The 20448-nt window shown below is 42.2% G+C and overlaps 2 protein-coding genes across 3 annotated transcripts; one reads left to right on the forward strand and one right to left on the reverse strand.

The window, feature by feature from the left end:
- Positions 1 to 1234: 1234 nt before the first annotated feature.
- LOC143133465 (protein crumbs homolog 1-like) lies at positions 1235 to 8104 on the reverse strand. Its single transcript, XM_076293226.1, has 8 exons — positions 8062 to 8104; positions 6679 to 7641; positions 3715 to 4265; positions 3265 to 3430; positions 2243 to 3149; positions 1961 to 2002; positions 1654 to 1776; positions 1235 to 1487 (listed from the first exon to the last, which is right to left on the reverse strand). Exons 1-8 carry the CDS (start codon positions 8102 to 8104, stop codon positions 1235 to 1237), a joined length of 3048 nt encoding a protein of 1015 aa, XP_076149341.1.
- A 2057-nt stretch (positions 8105 to 10161) lies between these two features.
- On the forward strand, positions 10162 to 19358 carry zbtb41 (zinc finger and BTB domain containing 41). 2 transcript variants are annotated; one of them, XM_076294572.1, is made up of 11 exons: positions 10162 to 10275; positions 10775 to 12069; positions 12598 to 12805; positions 13599 to 13668; positions 13840 to 13987; positions 14218 to 14347; positions 15134 to 15229; positions 15586 to 15692; positions 16106 to 16211; positions 16294 to 16382; positions 18097 to 19358. In XM_076294572.1, the coding sequence occupies exons 2-11, from the start codon at positions 10803 to 10805 to the stop codon at positions 18705 to 18707; spliced, it is 2832 nt and encodes a 943-aa protein (XP_076150687.1). In that variant the 5' UTR covers positions 10162 to 10275; positions 10775 to 10802; the 3' UTR covers positions 18708 to 19358. The 2 variants fall into 2 exon arrangements, with proteins under 2 accessions (XP_076150687.1, XP_076150688.1); XM_076294573.1 differs by lacking the exon at positions 18097 to 19358 and adding an exon at positions 16704 to 16799.
- Positions 19359 to 20448: the final 1090 nt, after the last annotated feature.

The raw sequence follows: 20448 nt of genomic DNA on the forward strand, positions 1-20448 counted from the left end.
CTCTCTCAGGATGCCATCTGGGTAATATGCCCCACTAAAGGTATGAACATCTCTGTCACATAATCAGTTATTCAGTCCAAATTATACCATCTTTTTGAGATTTTTTTTTTTTTGAGAGTTAGCAAAGGCACAGGATATTACTCAGAGTCTATGTTATCTGATTGTAGTGAATTTGAATGACTTAAATTTAACGTCAACAACACTTGTCCCACTGTCGTATAATAAAAGTTCATTGACCATTTAGTGTCCTCATTGACCACAAAGTTGTTTTTCTATTGACATAGTGAGGCAATTCAGGTCATGAACAGAGATTTCAGAATGAGGTTCATTTTTCATTCAACAACATGAACAATGTAACATATAGTAAATGAGAACAAAGCAATAATTTATTTCAAATTTCAAAATAAACGCCTCTTCAAAATGACTTTTTATTGCTTTTACACTGGAAGAAAATGAACATACGACATCTAACATACAACCTCCTGTCAGCCACATGTACCTGAGGTAGTCAGTGATGTCCTTAATATAACCCACAGGGGGTGCCCAACACACAAAACTAGGAAGAGGGAAAAGTTCTTCAGATATTCTCTCTTCCTCATTTCAAAATGTACATGAACTATTCTAACATGCATATCAGGTTATGCATTTGATGACTGCTTAAAATACAGTTTATATATCAACACCCAGGTTACCATGGAGGTTATGTGGACACTACAAAACGTACACTTACACATTTTGTGCAGAATGTGTCAGGTACAGGTATTGATACATCTGCATTCACACGTGCACTCTTATTCTACAGGGTATACACAGTTAATCAGACAGAAGAATGGATAAAAAAACATCATTATAAAATATTTTCTGATATTAAGGCACTAAGTTATTAGTTTAAATAGTGACTGTTATATGGGTATGGCTATATTCACGATGTGTAGACTATTTACATATATATATTTACCTGTTATGGAATACAGAGTGTGAATACTATCAGACTACTTTTTTTGTTTTGATCCTGCATTGAACCAGAGTACATACAGAATGTTTGTTTTCATATCACAGCACTTTACAGGGCAATTTATGATACAAAAACATGCACCACATACATGCGTGCTGAGTTTAATATGATCAGATGGTAGTGATTGCTGCATACAGCTCAATATTTACCTGTTGTGTATGGTATTGCACCATTTCCTGTTGTTTTGAAACAGTCTTTCTGAATTCGATCTTCATTCCATCACCAATCATTGCCACCCCAATCAATCTCAGGGTCGTCATCATCCAGGCGAATGATGAGGTATGAGAGAAGCTGAAAGATGTTCTGCCACATGAGCAGGAACACGTAAGCGTAGAAATCACTAACGTCAATTTGGCAGTGTTCGCCAGAGAAGCTCATTTCACACACACACTGGAAGCGGTTGATGAGATTGCGACAGTATCCTCCGTTCAGACAGGGGTCAGACGCACACTCATCCACATCCTGCTCACACCTGACGGAAAAAAGGCACAGGCTGTCAGACCATAGACCTGTTGGTACTGTACACCCAACAGACCTTTTGAGAACAAAATATCTGAATATACCAAAAGAACAAAAGAATGGCAAATGACCACAACAAACTTTTATTTTGAGGGCGGGATATAAATATAATTACTTACCATTGCCCTGTGAACCCAGGCATACAATCGCAAGTGTCTTCTATTGTTGAGCAATTTCCACCATTAAAACAGCTGAAATTTAGCTTCTCGTTTCCACAGATTGACACAGGCAGTTTAGGATATCTAGAAGAGAAATACAGGTACGTTGCCAATTTGGTCTCTAATATTGGCGAAGTCTCATAGGGGTTAGCCTTAAGTGTAATCAGAAATGATGTCCTTTCTGGAATAATGCCTGACAACAACTTAATGCTGCAAATATGCATCTTGTGCCATATTGGTGCATTTGTTGTGTAACAAAAATACTCACGGGATCCTTTCAATGTACCATGGAGTCTCTGGAATCTTGTCTCTAAACAAAGGACATTTCACAACAACAATCACTACATGCAAAGATGAATGAAATACATACAAACATCACATAGAAATTAAACATTTATCATACAGCATATTATTTATTAACATTCATCCCCATCAAGGATATTCAAGAAATATTTTATGTACAGATATCTATAATTCTGTCACTATTTTCAGTTGTTGTGGCAATGTTGACAACAGAGGAACTGACCTAGGACCTGAATAGGACACTCACCTGCAGAGGGCTCCAGTGGCATTTCGCGGGCAGAGACAGGCATACCGCATGAGGCCTCTGAGACAGGTGGCGCCCTGCCCGCACTCGTTACCTGCACACGCATCCACGTGCGCCTCACAGAGCTTTCCCTCAAAGCCGGCCTCACACTTGCACTCAAAGCCCATTGGCTTGGAGGTGCAATTTCCATGGATGCAGGGCTCCGAGTCGCATACCTCCACTGTCTCGTTGCAGTGTGGCCCCCCTAAGCCTAGTGGGCACTCGCAGTGGAACTTGTTGAAGAGGTCTGTGCAGACGCCCCCGTTGTGGCAGGGCTCGGGCCTGCAGACGTCCGCGCCCCAGCAGCCGAGCCAGGGCGAGCTCGAGGTACGCAGGAACTGCTCCTCCTGCGGCCGAGGCAGGTTTGCTTCGGAGTCCGTGTACAATGGCAGCAGCAGGCCACCTATCTCCAGGGGGCCAAGACAGCCCACCAGGTTCCCCCCTGCTCCAGCGCCCAGTCCCCCAACCAGGATATCCACTCCGTCCTTCAGGAAGTCCAAATTCCCACAGGCATCCTTGGAGACCGCTGCTTCCTCCATATCCCCGTCCAACACTAAGGCCCATTTCGACATCAGGCTCATAGGCTCTTGCATAACCAGCTCTGCCATGTGCCACTCCCCATCACTGACTGGCCTCTCACTTTCGATGCTCAGTCTTGAGGCACCCTGGCCCACCTGAAGCTCCAGGAGCAGGTGGGAGCTCTGGATGGAGATGGAGATGAACTCGTTGCCCCTCTCAGCGTGCAGCAGGATGCCGTCACTGGCCCTGGTCCGGAGCTGCAGAGAGACACTCCCCAGGGGTCGCTGGATTTTCCCATTGCCCCTGTACGTCAGTATGGTGCTGTTCTCCCGGAAAGTCACATTTGAAACACCTTCAGCAAACAACAAGAGTGGACATTTATGGCAGTGTTTAAACCATTATGGGGTAAAGCATTCTTTTTGAAAACATTATTTGTATGTTATCAGCATGCATTGCTGCATACTCACACTGGAAGCCATCCGCATCTGGCAGACAGGTAGCAGAAGAAGGGCAAGGGGAGAGTTCACACCACTTCACCTTCTCACACCGCTGGCCTGCAGTGTTGGGAGGGCAGTTGCACGCAAAGTCATCCCAGATGGAGTAGCACATTCCTCCATTCAAACACGGGTTAGCCTAGAGAGGAGAGTTTAAACATTTATGTTTCATCTGACCCATGTGATTATGACAGAAAATCTACTCTCTGTGATGGTCAAATAGACTTGGCAGTTATTAGACAATGATCATGCCAAATTCTGGTTAATGTGTTCACTCCTGTTTGTATTTTTCTACCATGTGTTCCTTCTGTGATACATGGCTTATCTTGCACAACAGTTAGCACATCAAAAGGTAAGAGTGTAGCCAGAGTTGGCATGATCATTAGGTTACATAAGCAGGGATTGTCGGTCTGTATTGCTTACACTGCAGGAGTTGTCACTGGCACAGCCACGTGTGACTTTGACCAGACTCTCTTGGGCATACGAGCTGACCGCGGTGCCAATGGGGTAGAACTGCAGGCGCTTTGATGACATGCGCAAGTCCTGGACGCAACCTTTGAAGTACCCTCCGAATGCCAGAGAAGCGCGCCGGTCTGGAAGCCCGCCCACGTATAACACGTCTCCAGTCTGAAGCAGAATGTTCCGGATGGGGATGTTGCCCTGGCTCCTCGCCGACAGGAAGAGGGCCACTCTCGCCTGCTCGATTTTCACACTCACCAGGTGGAACTGACCATCGTTGACCACGCCGTGACTCGCCAAGGTCTCAAAGTTGTTGATTTGAACTTTGACCCGTCCCTCGTCCAACCAGACGCGGAGGTACTGACTGGTGCTGTTGGCCAAGACCAGGAGCAGACCTTGGGGCCTCCTGGTGCGAATAAACAGTGACAGGGCGACCGTCTCACTGGGCTCATCCTCCACAAGGAAGGAAGCATAGCTCTCAGCGTCTTCATTCCCAAACCGGGCTGTGATGTACTCTGCATTCAGCACAATCAGCACATCATTGAATAATATAGTGCAATTATGTTGCTCTATAAATACAAGCCTACAATGTGCATGCTGGAATGTTTGTAAATACAATGATGGTCAAAAGTGTTGGCACCCAAGTTGACTAAAAAGAGGAATACAAAATCATCTTTTGGAAATTGATCTTAATGCCTTAAGTAAAACAAAAAGGGGAAATATCCAACCTTTAAAGACACCAATTTTATTTGTTAATGAATAATGTATCATAAATAAATATATGTTTTTCCTTAAAATGATGCTCATTGAGCTCAATGCAAATCAAACCAGCTTAATCGGCTAACTTAAATAACACCATGCCAATCTAGGTATTGTGAAGGGTATGGGATGATGTGGGGCTATTTTAATTTCAAAGGCCAATGGATCTTTATCAGGATGCATAGTATCCTGGATCCATGAAATAACTGGCTTTTAAAAATCTGCCTGCCTGCCTCTATGAGAATTTAACATAGGAGTGCCAATACTTATGAACCCTGTTTTTTATGGAAGAACATTTTATTTATGATACATTATTCATTCACAAAGAAAATTGGTGTCCTTAAAGGTTGGATATTTCCTCATTTTTTTTTACTTAAGGCATTAAGATAAATTTCCAAAAGATGATTTTATATTTCTCTTTTTAGTCAACTTTAGCATGAGTGGCAACACTTTTGACCATCACTGTATATGCACAAAAGTTATACATGCAAATACATTACACTTGGAACAGTTTGTTTATAGTTTTGATGTCATTTTCATGAATTGGTCATGTTAATCGGCTGAACAGCAAAGATCCTTAGTCCCACGTTTCCTTAATCCATCTGCCTTGTGTTTATGTGTGTGCACACGTGTGAATGCTGGAGCCTGGACTTAACTTTGTTTCTTTAGCTCCCTAATCCCTCCCTACGTCTAAGTGCTACATTTGTCCATCTGTGACTGTACAAATTTAGCTGGTTAATGAAGACTTTAATGTTGTCAATTTAGCTGCTGAAAACATAACATTGCACCCCCCTACCCTCCATCTCTTTACATTTCTACATATGTACATCCTTAGTTTGCTCTATGGACCCCTTAATTACCCAAATAACTGTCAAGTTAATCCTTTGAATTAATTTGTAAATTATTCTTTTACCAGTGGATGGCAGTGATGTTACAACAGAGATGCATTTTAACACCATGTCTTTCAACTTTTCTGAGGAAGAAGAAATAATATTATTTAGTTTTAAATGTGAGTGATATGATAACTTCCAGTATAACATAGTATAAGTAAGTATATATACTCTTTTGATCCTGTGAGGGAAATTTGGTCTCTGCATTTATCCCAATCCGTGAATTAGTGAAACACACACAGCACACAGTGTACACACAGTGAGGTGAAGCACACACTAATCCCGACGCAGTGAGCTGCCTGCATCAACAGCGGCGCTCGGGGAGCAGTGAGGGGTTAGGTGCCTTGCTCAAGGGCACTTCAGCCGTGCCTACTGGTCGGGGTTCGAACCGGCAACCCTCCGGTTACAGGGCCGAAGTGCTAACCAGTAGGCCACAGATGCCCCAACAAGGCTTGTAACAAGGCTCTCACTTAATATTAATCTACATAATTCTACTTTATTCTCTTTACTGTTTATAACACTAACAATGCACTGCTTCCAGGGAAACTTTACATTCAATTTAGGACTCTCACACATACACACACACACACAAACACTCACACACACACACACACACACACACACACACACACACACACAAACACAAACACAAACACAAGGCAGATGGATTAAGGAAACGTGGGTCTAAAGATCTCTGCCGTAGCCTGTTAAAATTACCAATTGATGAAAACGACAGTATAAAAAAAGCATCAGAAAAATTAAACCAGAGCTACATACTGTCATGAGGTTATACTTATTACTATAAATAGTCTAAATTGTCTAAGGAAAATTAAAATGATAATGGTTATGTTGTCCTTAATTGAGACAAGACATTGAGTGGGGGAGGGTTACATCAAATATAACATATTCAGGTAACAGTACTTGACAGTATCGACATAAGAGTGACATGACACTGTCATGAACACATGACACTGTCATGACACATGACCCCTAACCCTAACTCTAACCGTAACCTTAACCCTAACCCTAAACCTAACCCTAACTTGTTATGACAAAAACTGAATGTCACTTAATAACAGAAGCGCTATGTCATAAATGTTTATGACTTGTTTATGACACGTTCATGACATTGTCACGTCACTCTTATGTCGATACTGTCAAGTAAAGTGTAACCCATATTTATGATATGTTTTTACTTGTTGAGCACTTTTGTGAGTGACCTGACAGTATTTTTTGCACAGGCCCATGTAACAATGGTTTTATCTACCAAGTACCTTACCCTCTTGGCAGTGGTCTCCCTCATATGGCCGGTGGCATTCGCATGAGTACCTCATCCAGCCCTGGCTGATACATCTGCCTCTGTTCTGACAGGGGCCATCCTCACACTTGTCCCGCTCACTGCAGCCTGCTGTGACGTTCACCTGCTCAGCTTTCGCTGCAAGCCCAACCCCCGGTACCACCAGCCTGGACTCCACGTGGAAGTCTTGAATGCAGCCGATGAAGTGTGTGGCTTCATCACCCCGCATGCCTCCAACGAAGAGACTTTGAAGGACTGCACTGGGCTCGGGGTAGCCAGACCCAAGTTCAGAAGACGAGGGGGACCCCGCTGGGCTTTGGCCTGAGCTCTCACTGCTGGGGCAGTCATCGTCCACACACTGCAGCGTGAGCCCCAGTGTCCCACCCCGGAGTGAGGCCTCCAGTTTGTGCCACCTGCCGTCGGCCACCATGCCCTCCACCAGCACCTCCTGCAGGACCTCACCCGGCTCCTGGGCCGGGCGCATGGTGTGACGCAGCTGACCGTCCACCAGCTCCACAGTGAGCAGCAGGTCTTCTACTTTACGCTGGAGGAGCATACCGGCCGTCTGGTCAGTGCGGAAACTCAGGGTGATGTTCAGGGAACCGTCAGGGTTTGTGAAAGACGGCTCGATGTGGAGGTATCCGTTAGTCTCAAAGGAGAAGGTGGTGGGAGTTCGGCATTTGGGACCGGTGAATCCCTTGGGACAGGCACACGTGTACCGGTGGCGCCCGTTACTGAGGTAAGGAGAACATGTGCCTCCATTCTGACACCTGTGGCCTCGGCATCCTACTAGAGGCACTGTGCAGTTAACCCCCCCATAGAGTTGCCCATTCAGGCTCTCCTGGGAACAGTGGCAGGTGTAGATTCCTTCCCTAGTTTCACACAAGCCTCCATTCTGGCATGGCTCCAAAGCACATCCATTGATGAGTTCCTGACAAACAGCACCTTCACAATGTGGAATAACAAAAGGAAATTAATTTGCCCCTGCAGGAGGATACTACATCCTGTCCAGCTTTAAATGAAACTGTAATAATACAGAAAAGCTCCAGGTAGCTTGCAGATCATGAAACCAGCAAAACACAGGTGAATCTTTAAGCTTTTATTCTCCCATTGTTATTTGCAACATATATGAAATATGAATTCTTACCATCTTCATACCTACTGTATCTATTGGTTGTATATTATTAGCCATTATTTAAATGTCCTCTTAAACATTTGTCTAAACTCAGTTAACAGGGAAACAAATTAGGGAGAAAAAAAATAAGAGCTATAACCGCAAAGAGCACAAACAAACAATTGTAACACATGAAAACAGCCCCTCTTTGGAGTAACGCAACAATCAAATGTAACACGTGTAAACAGTACCTGTTTGGAGTAATACAACAGTCCACAGGAAAACTTTCCACATGTCTTTTGGTGTCAGTTATTTGGTCCAGCTATATGGATATCTTCACTATGAAGAGAACTGCTGTGTAAAGGCCATCCCCAAAGGCTTCATGCAGAGTGCATCTCTTTCCACGTGTGTGGACTGACAAGCTTAATGCCAGGATCACTACAAACCAGATCCATGGGATTAGGCTAATGCACTTACATGTCTTACTGCATGACTACCTACGCCGGGAGGGCTAGGGTTCCAGGGACTAACTTCAGCGGCAATAGACACATTGTCACCTGCCAGGCTTCACACATGTTGTACCTATTACGTAACTGACATTGCCTAGAGCAAAAGTCCTGCTTAATCTCACAAACTAACAGTCAACAAATATGTGTTTGATTGCAATTCATCCCAAAAGTTTGTGTGCAACTACCGTAACTTTCCCAACTATTAGCCAAGGTTTATACATTGATTTTGCAAAATATCTTCAGCTATTAGGTTAATACACGTGTGCAGTTAATATGGTGTTAATATGGTTTTGTTTTTTTACTTGCATAAAACACTGTCCTGCGGTTTATGCACAATGCGGTAATACACAGGAAATTACTGTATATAACATTTATTTCCATTTCTATATAGAACTTTGAAAGACTCTTGACATTGACTTTGATCACCATTTAATGAATCATTTTATAGCCAATACAGCTATGAGTGAAACAAGGCACAGTTTTCATTTTTCTGTCAAAGTTATGGTGCTCTATGAATGAAGAATTATTCAGTGCACAAGGTAGGCTAGGCTATTGTGGGTAGACCAGGGATGGTTGTGACATTTCTGTTTGTATCTTCAAACTCTTTTAAACCAGTGTGTTCAAATGGTTATTCAAAGTATAAAATGGCAAAGGTGTTATATTTTCAACACAAGCAGAAAATGTGTGATTTAGTTTCAGTTACCAACACAAGCAGAAAATGTGTGATTCAGTTTCAAATACAAGGAGTGAAATGTTACAATCTACCCCAGTCAGTTGGTTAACAAGTCCTGTGGTGAGATGTAACATGGTATTTAACACCGGGGTGAAATGTAACATTATGAAGTTAGGATTATGACAAAAAGAGTTTAACAACTTAATTAGCATGTGTGTGTGTGTGTGTGTGTATGTGTGTGTGTGTGCGTGTGTGCGTGTGTGTGTGTGTGTAATACAACTTAATAAAATGTTTAAATGTGCACCAGCTTCAACAGTTTTAAACACTATTTGTGTGAGATTGTGTGTAGGCCTATTGAAAATTAGCATCATGATAACAAAACTGAATAACAAGTGCAAGTGTTCACCAGTTACGATTATGACAAAAAGAGTTTAACAATTAATTAGTTGTGTGTGTGTGTCGGTGTGTGTGTGTGTGTGTGTGTGTGTGTGTGTGTGTGTGTGTGCGTGTGTGTGTATGTAATACAATTTAATACAATGTGCAAATGTGCACCAGCTTCAACAGTTTTAAACATTATTTGAGTGAGATTGTGTGTAGGCCTATTGAAAATTAGCATCATGATAACAGAACTGAATAACAAGTGCAAGTGTTCACCAGTTACGATTATGACAAAAAGAGTTTAACAATTAATTTAGTTGTGTGTGTGTGTGTGTGTGTGTGTGTGTGTGTGTGTGTGAGCATGTTATTGTCAGCCATAGTTGTTTATTATTCACTGGCATAAGAAAATTGAACAGAGTGTATGTTACAATTAACCCCGAGGCTATTGCATTTTCTTCCAGCAGTTTATTTGAAACCCATACATGGACCGAAACGGCTGATGCTGACTACAGATATCTAGTTTCCTCAATTACCCAATGTACCTCGGGAGTTGACGACTCTTATTTTGATATGCCAGGGTATTTTCCCCATTTCTTTTTCAGTCCGTTTGGTTAATACGCATTTTATTAGGGTACTAGTGCCATCATTTATATTCGGCAGTGGACAAAATTGCACAAAAAATGTTTGTCATTTGCGGTAGGCTAATTAGTTTTACTTGCTGGACTTTTTTTTACCAAATGAAAACCAACCAATGATCAGCCTGCTTATTTTGACGTGCTTCACTTCCTCGAGAAAAGCGAGGTGGAGCGTCGAGACATAATCAGGAAAAAAATATGTTTTTGAGTATTTATCTCGGAGAACCGATGTATATTACCACAAACGAGTAATTCAATGATGAGTTGAAGGTATGATTTCAAAATTCGTTGTGTACGGCATTGTTCGTGTTGGGCTTTATGGGGTCGTTTGTCAACACACTCCTCTTAGGGGGGCCTTGTTCTTGACATGGGGGTCCGTAAGGAGGACATTGAATTCGGATGTGTAGCGCATCGTTTTTTTGCCAATAGTAAAATGCAAATTAGTAACATGCATAGCCTGGATGACGCAGATGAGTTCATTTAGGCCAAAGTCAAGAGGACGATGTTATAGGCCTAGCCTATGCATATTTCTTTAGATCGTGATTTGCTTAAGAGGCCTATAGCGCTGATCAACACATTTAATAGGCTTCAGGCTTGCTATAAAAGTTGTAGGATGGATTTCACAAAGGTGGATGATAATTTCAATTCATGTATCTGAAAGAATATTTTGTAAAGAGCAGATTACATTGGCATTTATTAGTGCCCTCCTATTGATATCTTTTATTTTGATTTACTTAGGCCTAAACCTGTTTTTATTTTTACCTCTTAGGCTTGTAAAGGAGCCCACAGTTTTGATAATGAAGAGAAAATCAGACCCTCCCCAAGTGTCAAAAATGAAACGTCGGTGCAGAACTTCTGAAAGGGAACAACTGGATCCTCAAGCAAGAGAATGTAGTGCCAAAACAGACTTAAGTTACTCTGACAAACAGTCTCATAAGAGACACCTGAGTTCTTTGCACAATGAGAGCAGCTTTCTCAAATTTTTAAACGAAGACCGGCAGAAGCCCACTTCACTCTGTGATCTGACAGTCTCTGTCAGTGGGAAACAGTTCAGTGCCCACAAGGTTGTGCTTGCCTTTGGGAGCAGCTACTTCCACACCCGACTTTGCAAAAACCCTGAGACCAGCCATATCACTGTTGACCACATGGATGACTCTGCCTTCCAGCATTTGCTGTGTTTCCTGTACACATCTGAGTTTGTGGTGTCAGACACTGAGATCCCTTGCCTGGTGGAGGCAGCACGTTTCTTGAACATGCTGACTGCAGTGGAGCTGCTGACAGACCAGTGTGGCTCCACCACCACCACAGAGTCTCCTGTGCAGAGAGAGGCTGGATCAGTCCACAATGACCTGGCCGAGGCTGCAGGGCCACAGAGTCCTCCAGCAGGTGGCGCTAAAGCCCAGGGACCAGGGGCTGTCAGCTGTTTGCTCTGCAGCCGTACGTTTTGCTACAGGAAGTCCCTAGAGAAGCACATGGCCAGGAGCCACACTGCCGAGAGCCAGAGTGTTCAGGGTGAGGTAACTATAGAAACAGTAGCTGTGGTGACCACGAGGAGGTCTGCCCGGCAGAGGAAGACCCCAGCCAAGTTTGACAGTTTGACAACCGAGGGAAAAGCCAATGAGCAAATACTGAACGGAAAAGGAGAGGAGGTGGATAGTGGAGGAGGACAAGACGATGAGGATGCAGAGGGTGAAAACGAAGAAGACAATGAGCAAGACACGGAAGAGGGAGCCCAGAGACTTGAAGTCGTGAAAGGACAAAACCCCACCGAAGCACAAGAGAAGCTGATGATAGCTGATCACGTAGAGATGGTGATTGTAGGGCATCAGGAGGAGCAGACTGCTGAAAGCAGGCAGGTGGTGGGGAGCAACAGCACGACTACAAGCCAGGTGGAAGCAGATGCGGACTCAGGGATACCACCCAGCCATGAGGCGGTGGCACACAGTCGGGCATCTGGCTCGTCCACTCACACTTACCCAGAAGGCCTTGCTCCTCTGGTCATACACACCTCCAACAGGAAAACCCTCCAGTGCCCCAAGTGTGACAAAACATTTGACAGAATAGGTGGGTGACTACACCTTTTACTGCAAATACTTCAGTCAGGCCTGGCCCTGATGGGCTTTTTGCAGGAATGCTTGCCAAACTACTCCATGTTTCCTCAAAAGGATTAATTCTCCCCTTGACACATTTATTCAACATTCTATGACCTTATTCCCATGGGGTTATAGGACACTCACATATCTTTGGGTCACAAGCAGGGGGGGGGGCAATTCTTGTCCAAAAAGTATTGCTACACCACGATACACAATATGTTGTCCAACGGTGAGTCATTTTTCCCCGTTGCACCGACACTGAATTTTAGGGTTCCCCCACCTGCCAAATTCCACTTTAATTATCACAAGTCTATATTTTTGATATCACAGTCAGAATAACATGCATTTGAAGTGTAAAGGTCTTATTTCTTAATTGAGTAGAATCAGTATGACCTCCGGTTTGTGAGAGCATAACCTAATGTTTTTTTTTTTAAGATTCATTCATTAGAATTATTTCTATTAATTCAAATTCAAATGTAATTTTCTTTTTTGTAAATAGGAAAGTATGAAAGCCACACCCGTGTTCACACGGGGGAGAAGCCCTTTCAGTGTGATATCTGCCACCAGTGCTACTCCACTAAGTCCAATCTCACCGTGCACAAGAAGAAGCATGCTAACAATGCTCCTTTCCAAAAGAAAGACCACAAGTGTCCCTTCTGCAACAAACTGCACGCCAGCAAGAAGACGATGGCAAAACACGTCCGAAGGTGAGATTAACTTAACCCCATTCTATACCCACAGTCCTCGGTTAGAGCTTAAAGCATTTGTGTACCTAGAATAAAGTAAGGCAAGAAATTCTATCCCATATCAATACCCTCTGATACCATCACATGAATCAGTTGAAGATGGTGATGTACTTCATATTGCATATTCTGCTTTTAATGTATGGATCACATGGTCATGACAAGCTATGTCTGTGTATTGCATGTACACTCTCTTCATATTGCAGATGATAGATTATACAACAAAAATAATTGTCTATTGCAAATGAAAGGAAGTTCATTCTCCAAATATGTAATTACTGTAATTGAAAACATCTAGATAGATAGATTATAGTAAAATTAAAATAATCCCCTCATTTGATATGGGTTTTTGAAGATTTTTCAGCCATGTTTATTATGTTTATAGACCAGAATTCTGTCATGCCTTGTTATCCACATATTTTGTGTGCATGGTATTTCAGTGGAAAGTCGATGAATGTTATATAAACAATTTTACAGACAAGCTAATGTATCCTTCAGGAAATGGACAATTTTGAACAAAAGGACAAAACACTCATCTGTCCTCAGCCACTTATCTTGCACTTTGAATTTTCATGAGCTGCTCCTTTGCACCTCTGCCCCTTTACGTCATGTAGAGTGCTTTGGTATGGGATTCTAGCAAGAAGAGTGATTTCAGATTTATCATGCTGCATTTCTGTTGCACTGTTCTGTTCATGTAAAACTGATGTGTTTATCCCCAGCCAGTCTTGAGCTAATGTTTGGAACGTGTGATTCATAGGTTCCATCCTGACCATATACAGGAGTTCATGACTATGAGGAAGAAGAAGAGTGAAGGCTGGAAATGTGATGTCAGTTCTGTTGTGCCTTGCTCAGATTAAAATACACACACACACACACACACACACAACAACAACAACAACAACAACAACTAATATGTTGCATAAAAACAAAACAAAATACATTGATTTTGTGGTTTGTGTGATTCCTTTTCTCTCCATGTGAACCTTCTGTTAAAGCAGATATGCCATAAGTCTTTCACCCGAAGACCCCATCTGGAGGAACACATGATCCTGCACTCCCAAGATAGACCTTTCAAGTGTGCTTATTGTGATGACTACTTCAAGTCAAGGTTTGCAAGATTGAAGCACCAGGAAAAATACCATTTAGGTATGAAAAAGCTTATGTCTGCAATGCTTTGCCTCAGTCTTTTTCCATTCCAGTTATTGTCCAAATGTATTGTGTGGTGATTTAAGGATAGTGCTAATACAAAATGACCATTAGCAATAGACTATCAAGTAAATGTTTTTTGTATCTCGTGTATGTCGTTGCCTTTTTAAGGATGACAGATTTTTTATGTAGAGTTTGAGAGAGTATCTTGCTCTTTGTTCTTCCTGAAGGTCCATTCCCATGTGACATCTGTGGGAGGCAGTTCAATGACACAGGGAATAGGAAACGACACATTGAATGCACACATGGTGGAAAGAGAAAATGGACATGCTATTTGTGTGGGAAATCCGTAAGGGAGAGGTAAGGTCACGTGACTTTGTTATGGTACAATTAGGAATGCTGGTTTTAAAACAAACCACTCTCTATAAACATTGTGGTCGTGGAAAATGTTTCTGAAAGTTAAATCTTAATGATCCTCCCAACTCTCTTTACCATATTGTTCTGCCAGTGCAAGACTGAACATAAACAAAACAACAAATTTCTATTTTCACCAAACACAAAGCAGATAGGATAAAAGGATAAAGGATAAATAAAATATACTTATATTATACTTGTGTATTATGTAGATGTAATAAAACAATAATTCTGAACATGGGCTGGTATACATTTCTGAACTAGACATGGATGGAGCGCCAAAGTTGAATGGCCATCATGGTGACAGCCCTGATCAAAATGTATGTGATTGTCATTTACCGTCCACCAGGACAACCTATTTAGTGAAATATGCTTTATGGTGTCCCTAACAGTCATGCTCCTCATCTTGTCATAGGCTAAGCAACAACCCAACAAGACTGTTGCAGTCAGTTTTGGCAGTTATTTTGAATTTTGGACAGGGTCTGTGCCATCCTAAGTTAGGATTTCTAAGGAAATTCTTGAGTTAGGATGGTTCTGTAATGGCCAAATTCCTATCTTAAGTTAAGATAGGATTTTTTCCTAAATGCAGTTAGGAAACATGCTTCTGTAATACCAAATATCCTAAATGCCATCCTAAATTGAGATAAGATAGGATTCCAGAGTTAGGAAGATTCTGTAATATGGCCCCTGGGCAATTTCCTGTATGACAGCTTATCTGATGTTTTATCATAGAACCACCCTGAGGGAGCATTTAAGAATCCACAGCGGAGAGAAACCTCATCTCTGCAGCATATGTGGGCAGAGTTTCAGACATGGCAGCTCATACAGGTAACCGCCTCTTGTCCATCTTACTCTATTTTACTGCAATGTTCAGTTTCATTTTGCTGTGCATCACTGTATTCATTGTTAACCACAAATCATGTGACTTTGCCATGAGTAGGTTTTAGTGTATTTCAGTATTCAGCATTTTCATATGAAACACACGTGAGGTAAGGTTCTGGTCAGGACAGTAGTTGCATTAGGTTTTCATCATAACACATTTATACAGTCTGTTACCCTCTGAGATGCAGATGCATAGGCCAAGGCAGCATTATGCCTTCCTGTCCATTGACCATATAATTTGGCATTGCACAAACTCGTAATAACAGTGTTGCCATATTACTTAACTTAATGACTGTGTACAGACTCCATCTCCGCGTTCACCACGACGACAAGCGCTATGAGTGTGATGAGTGTGGGAAAACGTTCATCAGGCATGATCACCTCACTAAGCACAAGAAAATACACTCGGGTATGTTCACCTTTGAAAAAAAACACCCAGATACTCAACAAAAGGACATATCTGCCAGTTAAAATGGTCCACTGTCTTGTATCCCACCTAGCCCCTATTTATCTCTAAAATAATTTTTTTCAAAGCATGTCACCTTATGATTCAGTTCATAGCGTAATCTCAAAAGTGTAACCCAACCAACCATTTTATCCTGTGGCAATTGTCCTGTATGTAATACATACTATTTTGTAAAGGTGGTCACAGCCGTCTTACTTTTTGCTCACTTCAGTGAGGGGTGATTTATGAAAAAGTATATGTTTACTGCAGAGTAAGCAAAAAATCCCTGGCGTTGCTATTCTAAATGTATATTGATTTGTCCATTTTTTATAACTACAGAATATTCTCAGAATAATTGTGATTCTATTGGTGTGCAGGTGAGAAAGCCCACCAGTGTGAGGAGTGTGGCAAATGCTTCAGGCGTCACGACCACCTCACTGTCCATTATAAGAGTGTCCACCTGGGGGAGAAAGTGTGGCAAAAGTAAGTCTCCAACATTCACTAATGTGAGACAGTACATTATAAATTTGACATGGGATCACCCTAACATCTTGTCAATGATCAGGTACAAAACAGCAGTTCACCAGTGTGAGGTGTGCAAGAAAGAGTTCAAAGGAAAGTCCAGTTTGGAGATGCATTTCAGAACACACTCAGGTGAATTGATTTTTTATATTGATTTGTATCAGTGTTTTCTGTTATCTTATGTAAAGTTATTAAACTCAGAGATTTCAGTTGTATGTAGTCTGTACTAATTCTAAAGATTGTCTTCATTTTATTTGACCTCTACCCTCAAAAGTTTATATATACAGCGTATACGGAAAGTATTGAGCTCTGGTGCATCCAAACATCTTTGTCCTTCTTTACACTTCTCTCATCCTCTTGGTCGTTCCAAACTTTTCCATTTGAGAATGATGGTGGCTACTCTGCTCTTGGGCACTATCAATGTTGCAGAAATTTTCTAGTATCCTTCCCCAGATCTGTGTCTTCACACAAGCTTGTCTCGCAGGTCTACGGACAATTCTCTCGACCTTATGGCTAGGTGACTCTGACATACACCATGAGACCTTATATAAAGAGATGTGTGCCTTTCCTAATAATGTCCGGTGAAATTAATTTAGGCACAGGTGGACTCCAATCAAGTTGTAGAAGCATCTCAAGGACCATTGATAGAAGTAGAAGGCACCAGAACGAGTTATTACATGAATACTTATGTAAATTGAATATTTCAGTCTTTTTAAAAAAATAATAATAATACATTTACAAAACACTCCAAAAAACAGTTTTTTGTGGAGTGTTGGCGTATTGTGTGTAGATTGATGAGAAAAAAATGAATTGAATCCATTTTAAGATGAGTCTGAAACATAACAAAATGTGGAAAAAGTGAAGCACTGTGAATACTTTCCGTATGCACTGTATACAGTATATTTGTATGCAACTTAAAAAACCTAAACACAGAACCAAGTAATATTGCGCTACTTCTCTCAAACTTATTGAGGGCAGACACTATGGTCCCTATTCTGACAATCTTAAGCGCAAGGAAGCATATGGTTTAAGTGCATTTAAGGTTTGTCCATGTCCACTTTTGCTAGTTTGACAGTGGAATAAAAGATCAGACGGCAGGTGCATGGTTCAGGGTTGTACTTACATTTGTTAATTAATCATGGGTGTGTTTTGGGCGTTGTGACATCCAATAAACCAATGAGAGCATCTTCTCCCATTTCCTGTAGAAGGTAGGAGTGCTTTAACCATGGCGCGTTGCAATTATAATGATTAGTGAATGCATCTAGGCAAAAATAATCTGCTTGCACATGCGACAGCAGGATTGCACCAAAGCTTGCTTTGCTGAAACAGGAGTGTGTAAGAAAAGTAACCTATAAACACATATTGCATTCGCTTGGCCATATTGATTTTGTTTGGCAAGAACAGAAGAAAGTCTTAATTTAGTTATTTACTTTCACAGTAATGACTGACTGACAAGGTGTCACAATTGAAAACATAACAAGACAAGAAGTAGCGCTAACCCCAATAACATTTGAATAAGTGAATCAATCCTGAGGACATTCAGCCAAGCACACTAAGTCTTTGCATTGTGTTGCTAGGGTTTTGCCACTAGGCAGATCATAAGCTAGATTTCTTGATAATGCACTCTTAACAGTGCTATTCTTTTTCTTTTTTTTCTTGGTAATGTAATCATTTCAGTGGCGTCAAAAGTAAGATCAGTCTAATCACACATCCAGTTGATTTGCTATGTAGGCAATATTTGCGCTTGACGGGGACGCGGACGGTTTATGCCGGACATTGCGCCTCGCCTGGCACCGGACGTAAATAAGGCCCTATGACTTAATCTTCTTGCTTTTTTCTGGTACAGGAGAGAAGCCATACAGGTGTCCTATCTGTCAACAGACCTTCCGCATTAAGAAGACGTTAACCAAGCACATGGTGATCCACTCTGACGCAAGGCCTTTCAACTGCCCTCACTGCAGTGCCACCTTCAAGAGGAAGGACAAGCTGAAGTACCACGTGGACCACGTCCACAGCTCCAGACCTGCCGAGCAACCTCAGGCTGGCCTACCAGGGGAGAAGATCATGCCCCCACTGCCCTACTCAGAACCTACCAAGCCGTACCGGGCTGAGCACAAGAGCGTCCTGCAGAGTGTTTCGTCTGGCGACGTGTGTGTCCCTGTCACTCTGGTGCCAGTGCAGATGTCGGAGATCTCCGGGCAGGCTGGTCTGCCAGTGCAGGGGGCACCTCATGGGGTCCTGCCTCAGGGGCAGCCGGCAACGGCAGGGTACCAGCCGGCCACTGACCTGGTGTTTCTGGAGAAGTACACGCTGACGCCGCAGCCAACCAACATCGTCCACCCGGTGCGCCCAGATCAGATGATGGACCCCCGGGAACAGTCTTACCTGGGGACGCTTCTGGGGCTAGACTCTGCCACACCTGTGCAAACCATGCCCACCCCTGACCACAGTCACTAAACCTTCTGTCATAAACAGAGTCTAGACATACTGCACAGAACACCATTTCCACATCGTCTTGGATATTAGGCAGCAGACATTTTCTAGGCTGATTTGACATGGAACTATACTCTCATTCAAGCGTAATCAAGGAACACCATGGGCACAGCAACACAATGATATCATGCAGCACCTGAAAATAGTCCCTGTAGGCTAACTTCCAGCAACAAGGTTGAGCTGCAGCAGACGAATCGGTTAGTGACTGGATTATTAAGCCTGAGAGTATAGTTCCATGTCAAATCAGCCTAGAAAATCGCTACATTTGATTTTCCGTTGGTCTTATTACAGTCTTTCTAACTTGAGAGGAGACAAGTTTTAAATAGGACAATAACCGGAAATCTTAGTCATTTTTAAACGTGATGCTAGCAGGCGAGATGCTAATGGACTAATTCGATTCAATGATCTATGCTAGGCTGGAGCTAAAAGTGGTGTCGCCAGACTCAGAGAATGGCTGGATGAACTGGAGAAAGGTAAAAATCAATTGTTTAACTCAAGGGGATGTGGAAAAAGAGTGTAATTCTCCAAATGGTGGAATATCCCTTTAAGTGTGGCCCTGTGTTGGAGCATAAGGAAGTGCATGCATGTATGCTAATAAATTGACCTTTTACTGAATGCCATTGGTGTTACTGCTTTGACAGGGTAAAAACCAGTAAGACAACTTACTTAAAACACCAAGGGCAGTTTTAAATAGGCCTATCGCTTTCATGAAATTTAATCGGGTCACCAATCATTCAAGCTATCTACTACTGTAGATTGTGATGTTTTATAAGCCCTTATTGTTGGTCATCGGTAATCAGTGTTGGGAGTAGGCCTAATGCGTTACAAAAGTAATGTAATTACTGTAATATATTGCTGTTTGCGGTAACGCGGTAATGTAGGCTAAGGCATTACAAAAACAAAAATTGGGTAATATTTACTCGGTACAAACTTCAGTAACGCGCGTTACAATGCAGTTTAACCCAAAATTCGGCGCTTTTTTTGTTTTGATACATATTCGCAAACACGACGAGAGAACAACAGAGGAGAAAAATCCGCGCAAAATAGTAGAACGTTATCTCCTGATACTGGTTGAATATGACTGTGGCTGCAGCAGACTCGCAGGCGGACTCTATTTGCGGGATGGACATAAGCCTACGCTCATTATTTTCAGCTTGTCAGAGACAAGGCTATGAAGAACATAATAGTTAGTGCACTTTGTGTGCGAAACCAAAAGATCTCTCAGCTCGCGAAATAGCACAAGTAAATTAATGAAAGTAGTGCCACGCTAATCTTTTTGATTCTTGATAAAACACTATGCTGTTGTGCATGTCAGCTTTGTGCTGTGAACTTAAATTGAAGAGAATAAAGGGATAGAAATGCAGAAAAAGATTGTGTAGCCTGGCAGTGCCACCGCTCCCACCATGCGCATCACGCACTTTGCGTTGGGCACCAAAGGACAGAGGGGGCACCCAAATGTAACCAATGAATAGTATCTTTACTGCAAACTGCGTTTCACTCTTCATCAATAACGTTTATAATGTAAAAATGCACTAACACGATGTTACATGCAAGTTTGATACCTTTTGGGTTCTCTCAATCACCACCTAGTACTAGAATTGGTGGGTCTTCAATCATTCGTTTTCCAAGCATTTAGGCTACATGAAGCACATGATATGCTGAGTCGACTGAAACGCATTCCATTCAGATAGCTAGGTGGATACCA

The sequence above is a fragment of the Alosa pseudoharengus genome, unplaced genomic scaffold (assembly GCF_046254945.1).
Source record: "Alosa pseudoharengus isolate Yale_2024_CS ecotype anadromous, Long Island Sound unplaced genomic scaffold, YU_APseudo_1.1 YU_APseudo_1.1_scf_2, whole genome shotgun sequence".
Taxonomy (NCBI): domain Eukaryota; kingdom Metazoa; phylum Chordata; class Actinopteri; order Clupeiformes; family Clupeidae; genus Alosa; species Alosa pseudoharengus.